Here is a 14,566-nt window from a genome sequence, read left to right as displayed (position 1 = left end):
CCACTGGGCTCGCAGAGTACTTTGCCAGCAGGAACGGTAAAGGTGCAGCAATAAAGCTCTCAAACCCGTTCCGCTACACGAGGCCGCCTCCACCTTCCCCCACACCGACCCCTCTTCCTCGGCCCATTTCCTCACAATTGCAATGCCCCCCCCCCCCCCATGCCCGCCATAAACATCCTGCCGCACCCGCAGGGTCTGGGGTCTTCCCTGCCCCCACAAAGAACATGAACAAAGAGAAGTACAGCACAGGAACAGGCCCTTCGACCCTCCAAGCCTGCGTCGACCATGCTGCCCATGTAAACTAAAATCTTCTACGCTTCCGGGGTCCGTATCCCTCTATTCCAAACCTGGAGATCAGCCCCTTGACCTTCCAAAAGAATGACTTCGGGACAAAGATCGGGAGGTTCTGAAACACAAACAGTAATCTAGACAGCACCATCACTTCACTGGCTGCACCCGCCCTGACAGTGGCAGCACATCCCACCTCTTAAAATTTGCCTTCATCTGTTACACCAATTGAGCCAAGTTCAGTTTATGCTCCCAGCTCCGCGCCAGTTGAATACCCAAATACCTGAAACTAGCCCCTACCACCCTAAACGGCAACTTCCCCAGTCTCTTTTCCTGCCTTCTGGCATTGATCAGGATCACCTCACTCTTTCCCTTGTTCAATTGATATCCTGAAAACTGGCCGAATTCCCCCCCCAAATCTCCATAATACCCCAATGATGCCCACCACGCCGAAATGTACAACAACAGGTCATCCACATACAACAGGACCCTACGCTCGTCACCCCCACCGTTCAATCCCTCGACAACCTAAGTAACATTGCCAATGGCTCTATTGCCATGGCGAAAAGCAATGGGGAGTGTGGGCACTCCTGCGTCATCCCCCGGCGTAGCCCAAAGTATCTCACACTCACTCGGTTCGTCCTCATGCTCGCCATTGACGCCCTATACAGCAACCGGAAACAATCCATAAACTCCTACCCAACGCCAAACCGCTCCAGCAAATACTCCCACTCCATTCGATCAAAAGCCTTCTGCGAGAGGGCAGCACGGTGGCGCAGTGGGTTAGTACTGTGGCCTCACTGGGCCGAGGTCCCAGGTTCGATCCTGGCTCTGGGTCACTGTCCGTGTGGTGTTTGCACATTCTCCCCGTGTTTACGTGGGTTTCGCTCCACAACCCAAAAATGTGCGAGCTAGGTGGATTGGCCGCGCTAAATTGGCCCTTAATTGGAAAAAATTAATTGGGTACTGTAAAAATGTTTTTAAAAAGCATTCGCCGACAATTGCCTTCCTTTCACAAACCCCGTCTGATCCTCACCTATCACCCCCAGCACACAGTCCTCAATCTGCAATGTCAGCACCTTCGCCAATAACTTGGCATCTACATTCAATAATGATATCGGGCGGTACAACCCACACTGCTCCAGATTCTTATCCTTCTTTAAAATCAGAGAAATGGAAGCTTGCGACAATGTAGGGGGACGTTCTCCCCTCTCTCACTTCATTATATGCCCTCCGGATCCAACACCACCATACCCTTATCAACCCTAACTCTACCGATCTCCCTCACAGCCTCATGCTTCCTCAACTGCCTTTTCCCCATACTCATACTAAGCCCCTTTTGGCCCTCCGTAACTGTCCCACTGCCTTCACCGTGGAAATTAGCCCAAACCCCATCTGGAGCCTCTGCTTCAACAGCCCCGCCTCTGACGCCTCCGAATATCTCCTGTCCACCTTTAAAATCTCATTGATCAGCCTTGCCTTCTCCTCCCGCTCCACTTTCTCCCTATGAGCCGAATCGATATAAACTTCCCCCCCCCACCACTAACGACAGCCTTTAGTACCTCCCACAGCGTGGTGGCTGTGGCCTCCCCCGTGTTGTTCAACTCTACATAACCCCGAATGGCAGCCCTCACCCGGTCACACACATCCTCATCTGCCTGCAACCCCATGTCTAGCCTCCACTGTGGCTATTGGGCCCTCCCCTGAGCCACCCTCCAGTCTACCCAATGCAACGTGTGGTTGGAAACAACAATCGCCGAATATTCCATGGCAGCCATCCCCACCAGCAGCACCTTGTCCATCACAAAATAGTCAACCCTGGAGTACACCGGTGCACATGGGAGAAGTATGAAAACTCCTCCTTCCACGGCCTCTCGAACCTCCACAGGTCCACCTCCCCCATGCGCTCCGTGAACCCCCTCAGCTCTCTCATTAATACCGGCACCCGCGACTCAACTGGTTTAGGCTCAGATCTATAACCGTATTAAAATCACCTCCCATAATCAACCGATGCGAGTCCAAGTCTGGAATCTTCCCCATTACCTTTTGTTAAGAAAGAATCATTAGCAATTTAATGTATTCCATTTATGGCGCTGCGGGAGATGTTGCTGATACTTCATTTTTAGTGTAGATGAGGAAGGATGGAAGACTGTACGATTGCATCTTAACTTCCTACAGAATAATTATTTTTGTGGCACCTCTAATCCAGCAAAATGTCCTAAGGTACAAAACCGTTGACATAAGTTGGCACTCCTTAAGGCAGCATTGGTCTACTAAAGTGAAGTTCTTTCCTCATAGTGATGATGCACTATTCAGTAACAGTAAATAACTTCAGTAGTTGATGAACTTGAATTAGAATTGGTACAAATGTAGAAATGAATCTGCTTTTTGGCTTTCTTCTTTCTTCATCCCCTGCCTGACCCCCACGTTAACAATGAATTTCAAAGTTTGTCTACAAATATTGTCTGTGCTGTGAATGCTCTTTAGAATTCTAGCTCTTTGTCAGTCTCCAGGAATCAGACTTGGATAAGGTAAAGAGGTATTTCCCCTTTCTCAACAATAACTTGCATTAAAATAAGGAATATGCAAGAGGCCAGACTTGGCAAAGTGCAGAGATCTGAGGGTTGTAGAGCTGGAGGGGTAAAGTCATGAGCGAATTGAAATCCAGGATGAGAATTGCCAGACCGGGAACCAATGTGGGTCAGCGAGCATGAGTAAACAAGGCTACGGTGCAGGTGAGGGTGCAGGCAACAATGCTTTGGATAACCTTAAGTTTATTTATGGTGAATAGGGAAGGCCATCCAGGAAAGTGTTGATCAGTCAAATCGAGAGGTAGCAAAAGCATGGATGAGAGTTTCAGCAGCCGATGAGTTGAGGCAGGAGCAGAGTCACATGATGTTAGAGTTGGAAGTAGGCAATCTAGGTGGTGGTGGGGTCTGAAGCTCATCACCAGGTGATGTATGACACCAGGATTTTATACTACATCACTGAAACATACATTCCGGCAATCAGTTTATTATGCTAATCATTGTGAATGATGGAGCAAGGAAGGAAACGGAAGGTAGAACAAGACTATCCTATATTTGTACCTTTTTGTATTTTGTCATCATTCAGCTGTTCTGACCTCTGTGTCTTCAATGGAAACCACATAGTTTTTACTATCCTGAATCCAAGTTTCACATTCTGTCCAACTGTATTCCTATAATTTAATGTATATTTTAGAAAAGTCACCAGCATTACTTGTTCTATTTGTAAAGCTTGAGACTTTTTTTGAACTGTATGCTCTTTGTGTAATGTTTAAATTGTGTTTGATGTACTGTTTTGTTCAGACCTTTAAGATAATGTGTTTTCTCCTATGTTCCAGCATTCACTCCTGCCAGCAGGCTATCGTCAGAAGGACCAGACTGTCAAAACCCCAACAGGCCCCTTTGATAGAGATCAGCTTCTAGTATTCTTGGAGAAGGAGGCTTTGGAATATAAGGACAGGGAGGATTTTGTGCCTTTCACGGGGGAGAAAAAAGGTATTGTGCTAGCTTTACTGGGGGCTGCAGGCTGTCATTGTTCTGCTGCATGTTTCTGTCTTCGGGGAGGGTGTTTTTAAAAAAAAAAAAGAAATTAGAGACCTACCTCAGTTTTACGTCTTTGACTTATAAAGTAAGCAGCAGCGGAGAGATGAAACCACATTCAAATACATAGTTTTCATTAATCACTTTATCTGATACTTTTTTAAAAAAAAACTTTCATTATGACATTTAAGCATTACATTTAAAAAGTGTTCACTATTTCTAATGTCAGTGCTCAACATATTTAGTAACTGAAAATTCTCAATTTAAAAAAATATATAATTAAAGTGTTAGAATATCATGACAATGTTAAAGTCTTCATACTTCCTAATGTATGTGATTTAATATGATTAGAGAGCGTTACCCTCCATTTTAGATAAGATTTTGTCTGTTAATCCAGTCTATATGCATGTTTTTAGACATTAATTGGAAGGCATTTGTTTTATTAAGGCATTTAGCAGTCAAATGCCCCGAAATAGGAACAATCTGAAGTTTGATTATAGAAAGAGTAAAATTATCTAGAATTATTTTGCATTAATGGGAATTGTGTAGTCCCTGTTGCTGATTGTCAAACATATTTTAAAAATGCAAAGATTCAATTAAACTGTCATCGAATCCATATGAGAGGGTTTGGAACATTCCTACCAGGCATCAGAAATTTTAATTACAGTATTTAAATATGTTGAGACGGAGGAGAAACAGATTTTTAAAATTGTATAATGGGATTTGGTGGTGGTTACCATCTATTACATTTGTTTTTTTTCCCCTGCCGGTTGATGAGAAATCTTAGTACTGGTTGAAGGGTGTGTATTTAGCTCCAAGATGAGTTTTTGTAGAAGTAACTTAACCCCATTAGGAGCTGTTAGAAGTGGGAAATGCCAAAACAGAGCTGTATTAAATGCATACTTAATACTCTAATTAATCTCTTATTCCAAGCAATTTGTCTTGACTACTTCACAGTACTGGCATTTCCAAGCAGTAACATTGCCAAATTGTTCGTATTTTCCTCAGTTTTGAGTAATGTCGAGATTAAGCTTCCCGTGACAATAGGCGGTTCTTTTTTGCAAGTTTGTAAACAAGTACAGTTTTTAAAGGCAGAGCTGCAAAATCTCAAAGTGGAAAGTAAGATTCCCAAATGCTTAACTCAAGATCTTTCTCATTACAAAGCTACTGGGATGATTGGAACTGGGCTCATGTCACTTTTGTTTTTGTTTTTGAGTGCTTAGTTTTGTTCTTAAATCAGTCATTTGTCTGGAATGGAAAATTCCCAGGTTTGAGATGGAAGCCATGTTTTTACTGAGCAATAATTTAAAGTCTGTGTTTACATAATGTTAGGTTTCGGAAATGTGATCTGTCTTTGTTTGTATGTGTATACCCATACATTGTCTTGATCTTTAGGTGCAGAGTTTTTTCAAAAAAATATAAATATGTTTTAAGACCATTTGGATAATTTAAAAAAAAAACACTTTAGGCACATCTTGTCCAAATGCAAAATATGAATAACATTTTTAAAACGTATCTTGCTAGACATCAGGCTTAAGAAGGGGAAGTATAAATCTGTAATTTGTAAAATATATATCTTTTTAAACACATAGTTATACTTTGAATACCCACTGCGCCCCACCCTTCCCACTTCACTCCATGCCAAGTTCCAGTCATATTAATCCTCTGAAGAATTAGAATTCTTGTAACTTTTTATGACTAGCAGATTAGCAGAATTTATTTATTGTAATGACTATCATTGAGCTTTCTGACCCTTTCATTAATGTTTTACAGCTGAAATCAACCCTTTCTGGTCTGAAAATTGTTACAATCTGAGACCAGTAATGTTTTTAGAAGAAATTTGAAATCCCAGTTATTTAATAAAAGGACGAAGTTGCAAGAGTCCATGATTTAAAACCAAGGAATTTTTACTATAAAAGATTCACACAAAGTACGTTTTAGTCAATCAACTGTGCTATAAAACTCCAAATCATCTTTAGATAAATGTGAATTAACAGACAAATTGGGGTCAATTATAAACTATAAATTAGACTTCAAATGGTAGATGCAACTTGGATGATCTTATGAATTGGCTCAGCAGTCTACTCCGCATATAGATCATCAAGCACAGTCACAAAATCCTTCGGAACTCTGTCTTCCTTCGGCTTCTCCACTGGGAGCATGCTGATTCCCAACCAACAGCGCTCACAACCGACCCGATTTCTATGGACACGGTCTATGGTCTTCACCAAAAATACCAACGTCTGCAGAACCTCCTCAACCTGGTTTGGGTGGCTTTGGGCAGCACAATGGTTAGCACTGTTGCTTCACAGCACCAGGGACCCGGATTCGATTCCCAGCTTGGGTCACTGTCTGTGCGGAGTCTGCACATTCTCCCCGTGTCTGCTTAGTTTCCTTCGGGTGCTCCGATTTCCTCCCACAATTCCTGAAAGACGTGCTTGTCAGGTGAATTGGACATCCTGAATTCTCCCTCCTGAACAGGTGCCGTATTGGGGATTTTCACAGGAACTTCATTACAGTGTTAATGAAAACCTACTTGTGACATTCATAAAGATTATTATTATTATTGATTCACCAATATTAATGAACAGAAATAGCTGCCGCAGCGTATCGTTTATCCTCGGCTTCTGCACCTAGCCTCTGTCGTCTTCTTGCCTGTGCTGCACCACTGCATTCATAAACATCTGTTGAGCCCTAAGGGCTCTCTGTGTCCTTTTATATGTTTGAGCCAGTTTCAGTCTCCCCCAGAAGTTTTGGTTTCCTATCTTGATTTCAGTTTTTGTTTCTTTAGAAACGTTTTTTTGATGGGACGTAGGTACTGTTGGCTAGACCAGCATTTATTGTCTGTTCCTAATTGCCTTTGAGAATGTGCTGGTGAGGTGCCACATTGAACTACTGTGGTCCATCTGGTGTAGGTACACCCACAGTGTCAAAAGGGAGTTGAGGATTTTAACCCAGCAACAGTGAAAGAAGGACAATGCAGTTCCAAGTCAGGATGGTGGTGTTTTCTTTATTCGTTCACGGGGTGTGGGCTTCGCAGGCTGTGCCAGCATTTATTCCCTATTCTTAATTGCCCTTGAGGGGCAGTTAAGAGTCAACCATGTTGCTATGGATCAGGTAGTCACATGTAGGCCAGACCGGGTAAGGGCGGCAGATTTCCTTCCCTAAAGGACATTAGTGAACCAGATGGGTTTTTATAACAATCGACAATGGTTTCATGGTCTTCATTAGACTTTTAATTCCAGATTTTTATCGAATTCAAATTTCACCATCTGCAGTGATGGGATTTGAACTTGGGTCCCCAGAGCATTGCTCTGCGTCTCTGGTTTACTTGTCCAATGACAATACCACTATGCCACCGCCTCGCCCAAGCCCCCTCGCTTGAGGAATTATTGTGAATGGTGAATTTGCTGCCCTTGTTTTTTTAGGTGGTAGAAGTTGCGAGTTTGGAAGGTGCTGTCAAATGAGCCTTTGAGTTGGTGCAATGCATCTTGTATATGGTACACAATGCTGCCACTGTGCCTTGGTCGTGTAAGGAGTGAATGTTTGAGATCGGATGCCAGTCAAAGGGGCTGCTTTGTCATGAATGGGGTTGAGCTTCTTGAATATTGCTGAAGCTGCTAGCATTCAGGGAAGTGGAGACTACTGTATCACACTCCTGACATGTCACTCACCCAGAATTTCCAGCCTTTAACTTGCTCTTGTGACCACAGTATTTATATGCCTAGTCCAGTTCAGTTTTGGGTCAGTGGTAATCCGCAAGATGCTGCTGTGGGAGATTCAGAATGACATTGAATGTCAAGAGGCGATGATTGGATTCTCTCTTGTTAGAGATGGTCATAGCCTAGCACTTACGTGGTATGAATATTACTTGTCATTTATCTGCCCAGGCTTAAATGTGTCCAGGTCTTGCTGAATATGGCCTCAGCATCTGAGGAGTCGCAAATTGTTCTGAACATTGTGCAATCATCAGGAAACATCACCACTTCTGACCTTATGATGGAAGGAAGGTCATTGATGAAGCAGCTGAAGATAATTAGGCCTTCAACATCACCCTGATGAATTCCTGAAGTGATGTCCTGAGATTGGGATGTTTGACCTCGAGCAACAACAAACATCGTCTTTTGTGCAACATTTGACTCCAACCAACAGAGTTTTCCGCCCTGGTTTCTAGGTCTCTTTGATGCTATACTCAGTGAAATGCTGCCTTAATGTCATTTGGCAATTACTGTCATCTTACCCTGTTTGAGTTTTGCTCTTTTGTCTATTTTTGGACCAATGCTGTAATGAGGTCAGGAGCTGTGTCCCCGGATGAACCCATCTGAGCGTTAGTGAGCATGTTATTGCTGACTACATTCCGCTTGATAGCGCGATTACTGACCCCTTCCTTCACTTTGCTGATGATCAAGAGTAGACTGATGGGATGGCAATTGACCGAGTCAGATTTGTCTTGTTTTTTGTGGACAGGATATACCTGGGCAATTTTCCACATTTCCAGGTACATGCCAGTGTTGTTGCTGTACTGGAATAGCTTGATTAGGAGCACAGCTAATTCTGGAGCCCAGGTTCTGACTTGTTACTTTACTTGGGGGTGTTGTTAGGGCCCATTCCCTTTGCAGAATCCAGTGCCTTCAGCCATTCCTTGATTTCACATGGAGTGAATTGAATTGGCAGAAGACAGGATCTGTGATGCTGAGGACTAGGGGCTGGTTTAGCACAGTGGGCTAAACCGCTGACTTATAATGCAGAACAATGCCAGCAGTGTGGGTTCAATTCGTGTACCGGCCTCCCCGAACAGGCGCCGGAATGTGGCGACTAGGGGCTTTTCACAGTAACTTCAGTGAAGCCTACTTGTGACAATAAGCTATTAGTATTATTATTATTATTACCTCCAGAGGAGGCCGAGATGGATCATCCACTCAGCAATTCTGGCTGAAGATCGTTGCAAATGCTTCAGTCTCATCTTTTGCACAGATGTTCTGGGCTCCTTCATCATTGAGAATGGGGATATTTGTGGAGCCTCTTCTTCCAGCGAGTTGTTTAATTATCCACCACCATTCACGGCTGGATGAGGAAGGACTATCGAGCTTAGATCTGATCTGTTGGTTGTGGCATTGATTAGTTTTGTCTATTACATGGTGGCTTCTGTTGTTTGGCAAGCAAGTAGTCCTGTGTTGTAGCATCACCAGGTTGACATCCTCTGGGAGGGTCAGTTTTCTTTCTCTGCTTCCTTTCTCAGTTTCCATTTTCAATCAGAACTTGTCTCAAAAAGTACAAGCTTTGAAACTACGGATTCCATTTCAAGATGAAGATGAAATTAAATTCAAAAAGCTATTACAAAGAACAAACAAAACAAAGAACGAAGAAAAGTAGAGCACAGGAACAGGCCCTTCGGCCCTCCAAGTCTGCGCCAACCATGCTGCCCATCTAAACTAAAAGCTTCTACACTTCCGGGGTCCGTATCCCTCAAGACGCTCCTTAAACATCACTATCGTCCCTGCTTCCACCACCTCCTCCGGCAGCGAGTTCCAGGTACCCACTACCCTCTGTGTAAAAAAAACTTGCCTCGTACATCTACTCTAAACCTTGCCCCTCTCACCTTAAACCTATGCCCCCTAGTAATTGACCCCTCTACCCTGGGAACAAGCCTCTGACTATCCACTCTGTCTATGCCCCTCATAGCTTTGTAGACCTCTAACAAGTCGCCCCTCAACCTCTGACGTTCTAGTGAGAACAAACCTAGTTTATTCAACCTCTCCTCCTAACTAATGCCCTCCATACCAGGCAACATCCTAGTAAATCTCTTCTGCACCCTCTCCAAATATTTCCTATTGTATTCGTTGAAAACATGGGACTTGACTGAGTAGGTCTCAAATTTCAGAGATGCTTTGAAGGCTTCCATTTGGGTAGAGCTAGAGCAATGTCCTGCACCATACTTCGGTTTCTTAGAATCATAGAAAATCAATGCCACAGAAAGATTTTTAAAAAAATTAGAGTACCAAATCAATTTTTTCCAATTAAGGGGCAATTTAGCATGCACATCTTTGGGGTGTGAGGGCGAAACCCATGCAAACACAGGGAGAATGTATGGCACAGAAAGATGCCACTTGGCCCATGTCTGTTTTTATTAGTCACATTACATCAGTCATGAGAACTGCTTTAATTCCAAGGGTGTTTATTTCAAAGCTTTGCATCAAACCAAAAAGTTCATTTGTTTCAAGCTATCATGCATACTTGCTTTTATTACTTTTCCTTGACCATTATAAACTTATATAAGGCTTATTTACGTTGCTAGAATTTGAGCAGATTGAATCAAATTTATGTAGCATGGCTCTACATTATTTGTCAATATTGTGCACTGGATGTCTGAGATAGGATCCATGCTAATATCCTCGTCTGGACAAAGATTCTTCTATAAACACCAATAATGCAAGTTACAGCTGCAACATGACATATGGGCATTAGCAGAATCTTATTGCTGATACCAACTTAAATCTAGCTTTAATGAAGATAACTGCAAAAACAACCGAGTTTATGCCAAATAGAGAGCTGATTCCCAGCTACACAAATGGAGCCTCGTGACTAACATGGTGTGGATTCAAAAATTTAAGAACATACCAGATCAGAAATTCCCAATCTCTAGCATTGTTCAATTTGGTAGTCTGGGGTTATGGATGTGTCAGGAATGTGGAACTTTGGGGCAGCACATTGACGCAGTGGTAGCACTGCAGTTTCACGGCGCCAAGGTTCCAGGTTTGATCGCGGCTCTGGGTCACTGTCCATGTGGAGTTTGCACATTCTCCCCCATGTTTGCATGGGTTTTGCCCCCACAACACGATAAATTGCTCCTTAATTGGAAAAAATGAATTGGGTACTCTAAATTTAATAAAAAAGGAATGTGGAAATTTACCGACGATACAGGTAAATTTGTTCCTGATGCATTATCGAATTAAGTGTTGTAATATGGCAATCTTGACGTAATCGCAAGAGACAAAGTTTACAAGTAGCCCTAAAAGCAAAATACGGCAAATGCTGGAAATCTGAAATAAAAAAAGAAAATGATAGAAAAGCTCAGCAGGCCTGGCCGCATCTGTGGAGCGAAGCAGAGTCAATGTTTCAAGCCTGTCTGACTATGCTTCAAAGCTCAATGGAGTATCAAGTGCGAAGAGAATTGCATCATCAAACACCATGGTCAAAAGGGCTTGAAACAAAACATCAGTTCCACTGAGATTCCCTGCACATGGCATAGTTCCTAAGCTTCTCCAACCTTAGAATTGATTTAATCCTTTAAACCCTCGTATGATTCTGGTGAATTTATTCTATACCCTCTTGAGATAAAGGCCCAATAGACTTGTTAACTTTTAATTACTAGAAAATCGCATTCTTTTTGTGTGAACAGGACACAAATCTTTGTTCCTCCACAGCTCCTAGTCACTCGCCATTAATAAAAATTCTAAATTTTATTTCTCAAATATAAATATTAATTATATTAAAAACCTGAGGCCCAGTATATATTTCTAGAGGATTCCTTTCCCGTGCCTCCTTCATGCTCAAATCCAAATGCATGGAACTCATCGACGACTTTGTCACCTAAGATTCAAACCATATATTTAGCTGTCTCAGATGCATCCATCCCTTCCCCTAGCCTACCAAGCCAAATTTATCCAAGATGCACCCCTTCCCCTATCCATGAACTGTCTCATTTCTGTAATTTGTCCTCTCTTTCCAGTCCTGCCTTCTCCGAGCTCAGCTTCTCCATGGATACCACCCCCTCTTCCCTCAACTTTATTTCCACTGAGCTGCTGACCACCCGACTTCCCTTCCTAACTCCCGTGGTCTTTCCAGTGTTTAGTTGGAGGAAATGTTCAACTATTTAGTCTGAATGAGGAACAAGTCTGACAACTTGGAGACAGCGGACATACTGAAAAAACTGCATGATTTTATTTGTGCTGTTCTGAAAACTGGCTTTAAATGGCACACTTCCTAACATTTTGAGACCAGAGTAGGCCTTTCAGCCCCTCAAGTCTATTCTGTCATTCAATGTGATCGTGGCTGATCTCTAACTTAATTCTGTCTACCCACTGGAATGTAAACTGGATTATCTAGCAATCTGTTCTTCTTGACCTTCGTGGTTAATTAATTGGAAAGCGCATGTTTTTCCTTCCAGTATCAATATTGTACATCTATTTTCTCCCTCAAGGGTAACTGGAAGGCACAAATAGGTTTGACTAGAGATTTGTATTACTTCGGAAAAAGCATCTAATAGAAAGTCTGTTGCATGTACTAAATAAAGGAACATGTCATGTATGGGCTAGCTCTTTTGCATGATGCTGTTTGTTTTAGTTAGATTTTCTTGTAGTGTTTTTTGCTTCATGGATTATGGTGGTGATGCATGGACTGTTAAATGCCAACTTGGATTGCATTGAAATGTACTGTTTCTGATTAAAGGTAATCTTTATTTTGGGTACTTGCATATCTCTACTGTTTCGCTTGTCTATTGTCCTTATTTTTTCTGGATTTCTGTATTTTGCTAACCTCTGCTCTCTGCTGCTCACCCTAATGCCAACCACAGGAGCAGCAGCTTCCAGTGCCTCAGGTGAGACTTCCTTGGTTCAAAAAATTTGTTTCTGAGCATTTCTTTCTCCATTCCCACCACCACCTTTTTCTTGTCAAAATGTGATCCTCGTATCATCTATTGATTGCTTATAACTGTTCATGTTAATATCCAAAGACTAGACTATCGGCAATGCAGTTGAACTTAAACAAAAACCCTTCTTTCATTAATATCTTTCTTAAATCAGACCATTAAAAATATTTGGAGCCATATTTTTTTTTAATGAAACAAAAATTAACCTAGTCTGTGGCACTAGTTTTAGGAGTTAAAATTCTGACGTTACAATTGAGTTGATTTGATAGATACAGTACTGTTTGTTATTAAATTTGTGTCTTCAGATAATGAATTGAATCGTGTTCTCGTACTGTTAGACTTACTCAGTGACCTCAACTCCTGTTCCCCTGATGTCATTAAAAACCGCTTAAACTTCTGATCATCAGGCAGCAACACGGTGGTGCAGTGGTTAGCACTGCTGAATCATAGCACCGAGGACCTGGGTTGATCCCAGCCCCGGGTCACTGTCGGTGTGGGGTTTGCACATTTGCCCCGTGTCTGTGTGGGTCTCACCCCTACAATCCAAAAAGATGTGCGAGGTAGGTGAATTTGCCACGCTGCATTGCCCCTCTAATTGGAAATAAGATAATTGGGTACTCGTATGTTTATTTTTAAAATAAATAAATAAACTTCTGATCATGGTCCAGGATTTCATTTGTTCTTTTATATTTTGCTCCATGCTGACCATCCATTTTCATGGTATTTTTTGTGTGTAGGTTTTTCAGAGTGTTGTACTTTTTCTGAATTGTTAGTATTATCAATAGTCTGGATCTAATTTAACAGTCTCAATTACTCATAAACTTAATGATAACTTAACTAGAATGGGAAAATTATTCAACTGACCCATATGTTTGTAGTTACAATGCGGACGGGATTTGGCATGAAATTTGTCTTGTGTCATCAGCATAATATGCTGGTGATTTGAAACAATTTCAAGCTGAGTATATTAATATTAGGATATAGGGCAAATGCTTTCAGCAGGATTTTTGTACCTCAATGTAATGCAGCCTAATATGATTTGTAAAGAATGTTAAGTTGGCAATCTGCAATAGTTTTTCTGCAGTGTTGGCAAAAACCATATTTTCAACATGGCCTTTGAGCACTTGCCCCTCTGGCATTGGTTTGGCAGGTAATGATAGAACTTTGATCCCAGCTGCTAGTTTGGTTCAAATTCCTTAAAACCAAATGACTAGATGGAAACTAGTTGCAGAGAGAGCCAGAAGGGAGAATTCAATTTGCTACATTCTCTACATGCCTACTTACTCTTCAATACTTTGCAATTAAATTGTTGGTTTGACCAGTTCTTGCCAAATGCTGCAGGGAAAATTACAATTTTATGCAAACAATGTTTGTACGTATTTTATAATTTATAAATAGTTGAAGAATTTAGGCCATTTCATTACAGTACAAGAATGTCCGACAAATTGGTCTGTCACGCAATTTTTATAAATAAGTGAATTCTTCAAAATGGTTTTAAAATCTAGATACTTGCTTAGCTTTATAAGAATAGTTAGATTCAGAATATGGAAGATTGAATAACAAAATTCAAGTCAACAAAGAAATGTACAGCACAGGAACAGGCCCTTTGGCCCTCCAAGCCTGTGCCGACCATGCTGCCCGACTATACTACAATCTTCTACACTTCCTGGGTCCGTATCCCTCTATTCCCATCCTATTCATGTATTTGTCAAGATGCCCTTTAAATGTCACTACCGTCCCTGCTTCCACCACTTCCTCCGGTAGCGAGTTCCAGGCACACACTATCCTCTGAGTAAAAAACTTGCCTCGTACATCTACTCTAAACCTTGCCCCTCTCACCTTAAACCTATGCCCCCTAGTAATTGACCCCTCTACCCTGGGGAAAAGCCTCTTGACTATCCACTCTGTCTATGCCCCTCATAATTTTGTATACCTCTATCAGGTCTCCCTTCCAGCTCCTTCGTTCCAGTGAGAACAAACCGAGTTTATTCAACCGCTCCTCATAGCTAATGCCCTCCATACCAGGCAACATTCTGGTAAATCTCTTCTGCACCCTCTCTAAAGC

General features: G+C 42.0%; 1 protein-coding gene across 2 annotated transcripts in view; it reads left to right on the top strand.

Annotated features, from left to right (window-relative positions):
* tmod2 (tropomodulin 2) overlaps window positions 1-14,566 on the top strand; it is a 139,170-nt gene that overhangs the window by 45,498 nt on the left and 79,106 nt on the right. The window contains exons 3-4 of one of the 2 annotated variants that reach the window (XM_072470632.1): window positions 3,653-3,809; window positions 12,427-12,450. In XM_072470632.1, the coding sequence (XP_072326733.1) occupies window positions 3,653-3,809; window positions 12,427-12,450 (181 nt within the window). The remainder of the gene's footprint in view (window positions 1-3,652; window positions 3,810-12,426; window positions 12,451-14,566) is intronic. The other variant, XM_072470634.1, reaches the window with a different exon arrangement.

This window comes from Scyliorhinus torazame, chromosome 12, assembly GCF_047496885.1.
Source record: "Scyliorhinus torazame isolate Kashiwa2021f chromosome 12, sScyTor2.1, whole genome shotgun sequence".
NCBI classification, from domain to species: Eukaryota; Metazoa; Chordata; class Chondrichthyes; order Carcharhiniformes; family Scyliorhinidae; genus Scyliorhinus; species Scyliorhinus torazame.
Note: the sequence above shows the minus strand (reverse complement) of the source record. Positions and strands in the feature narration are given on the sequence as shown.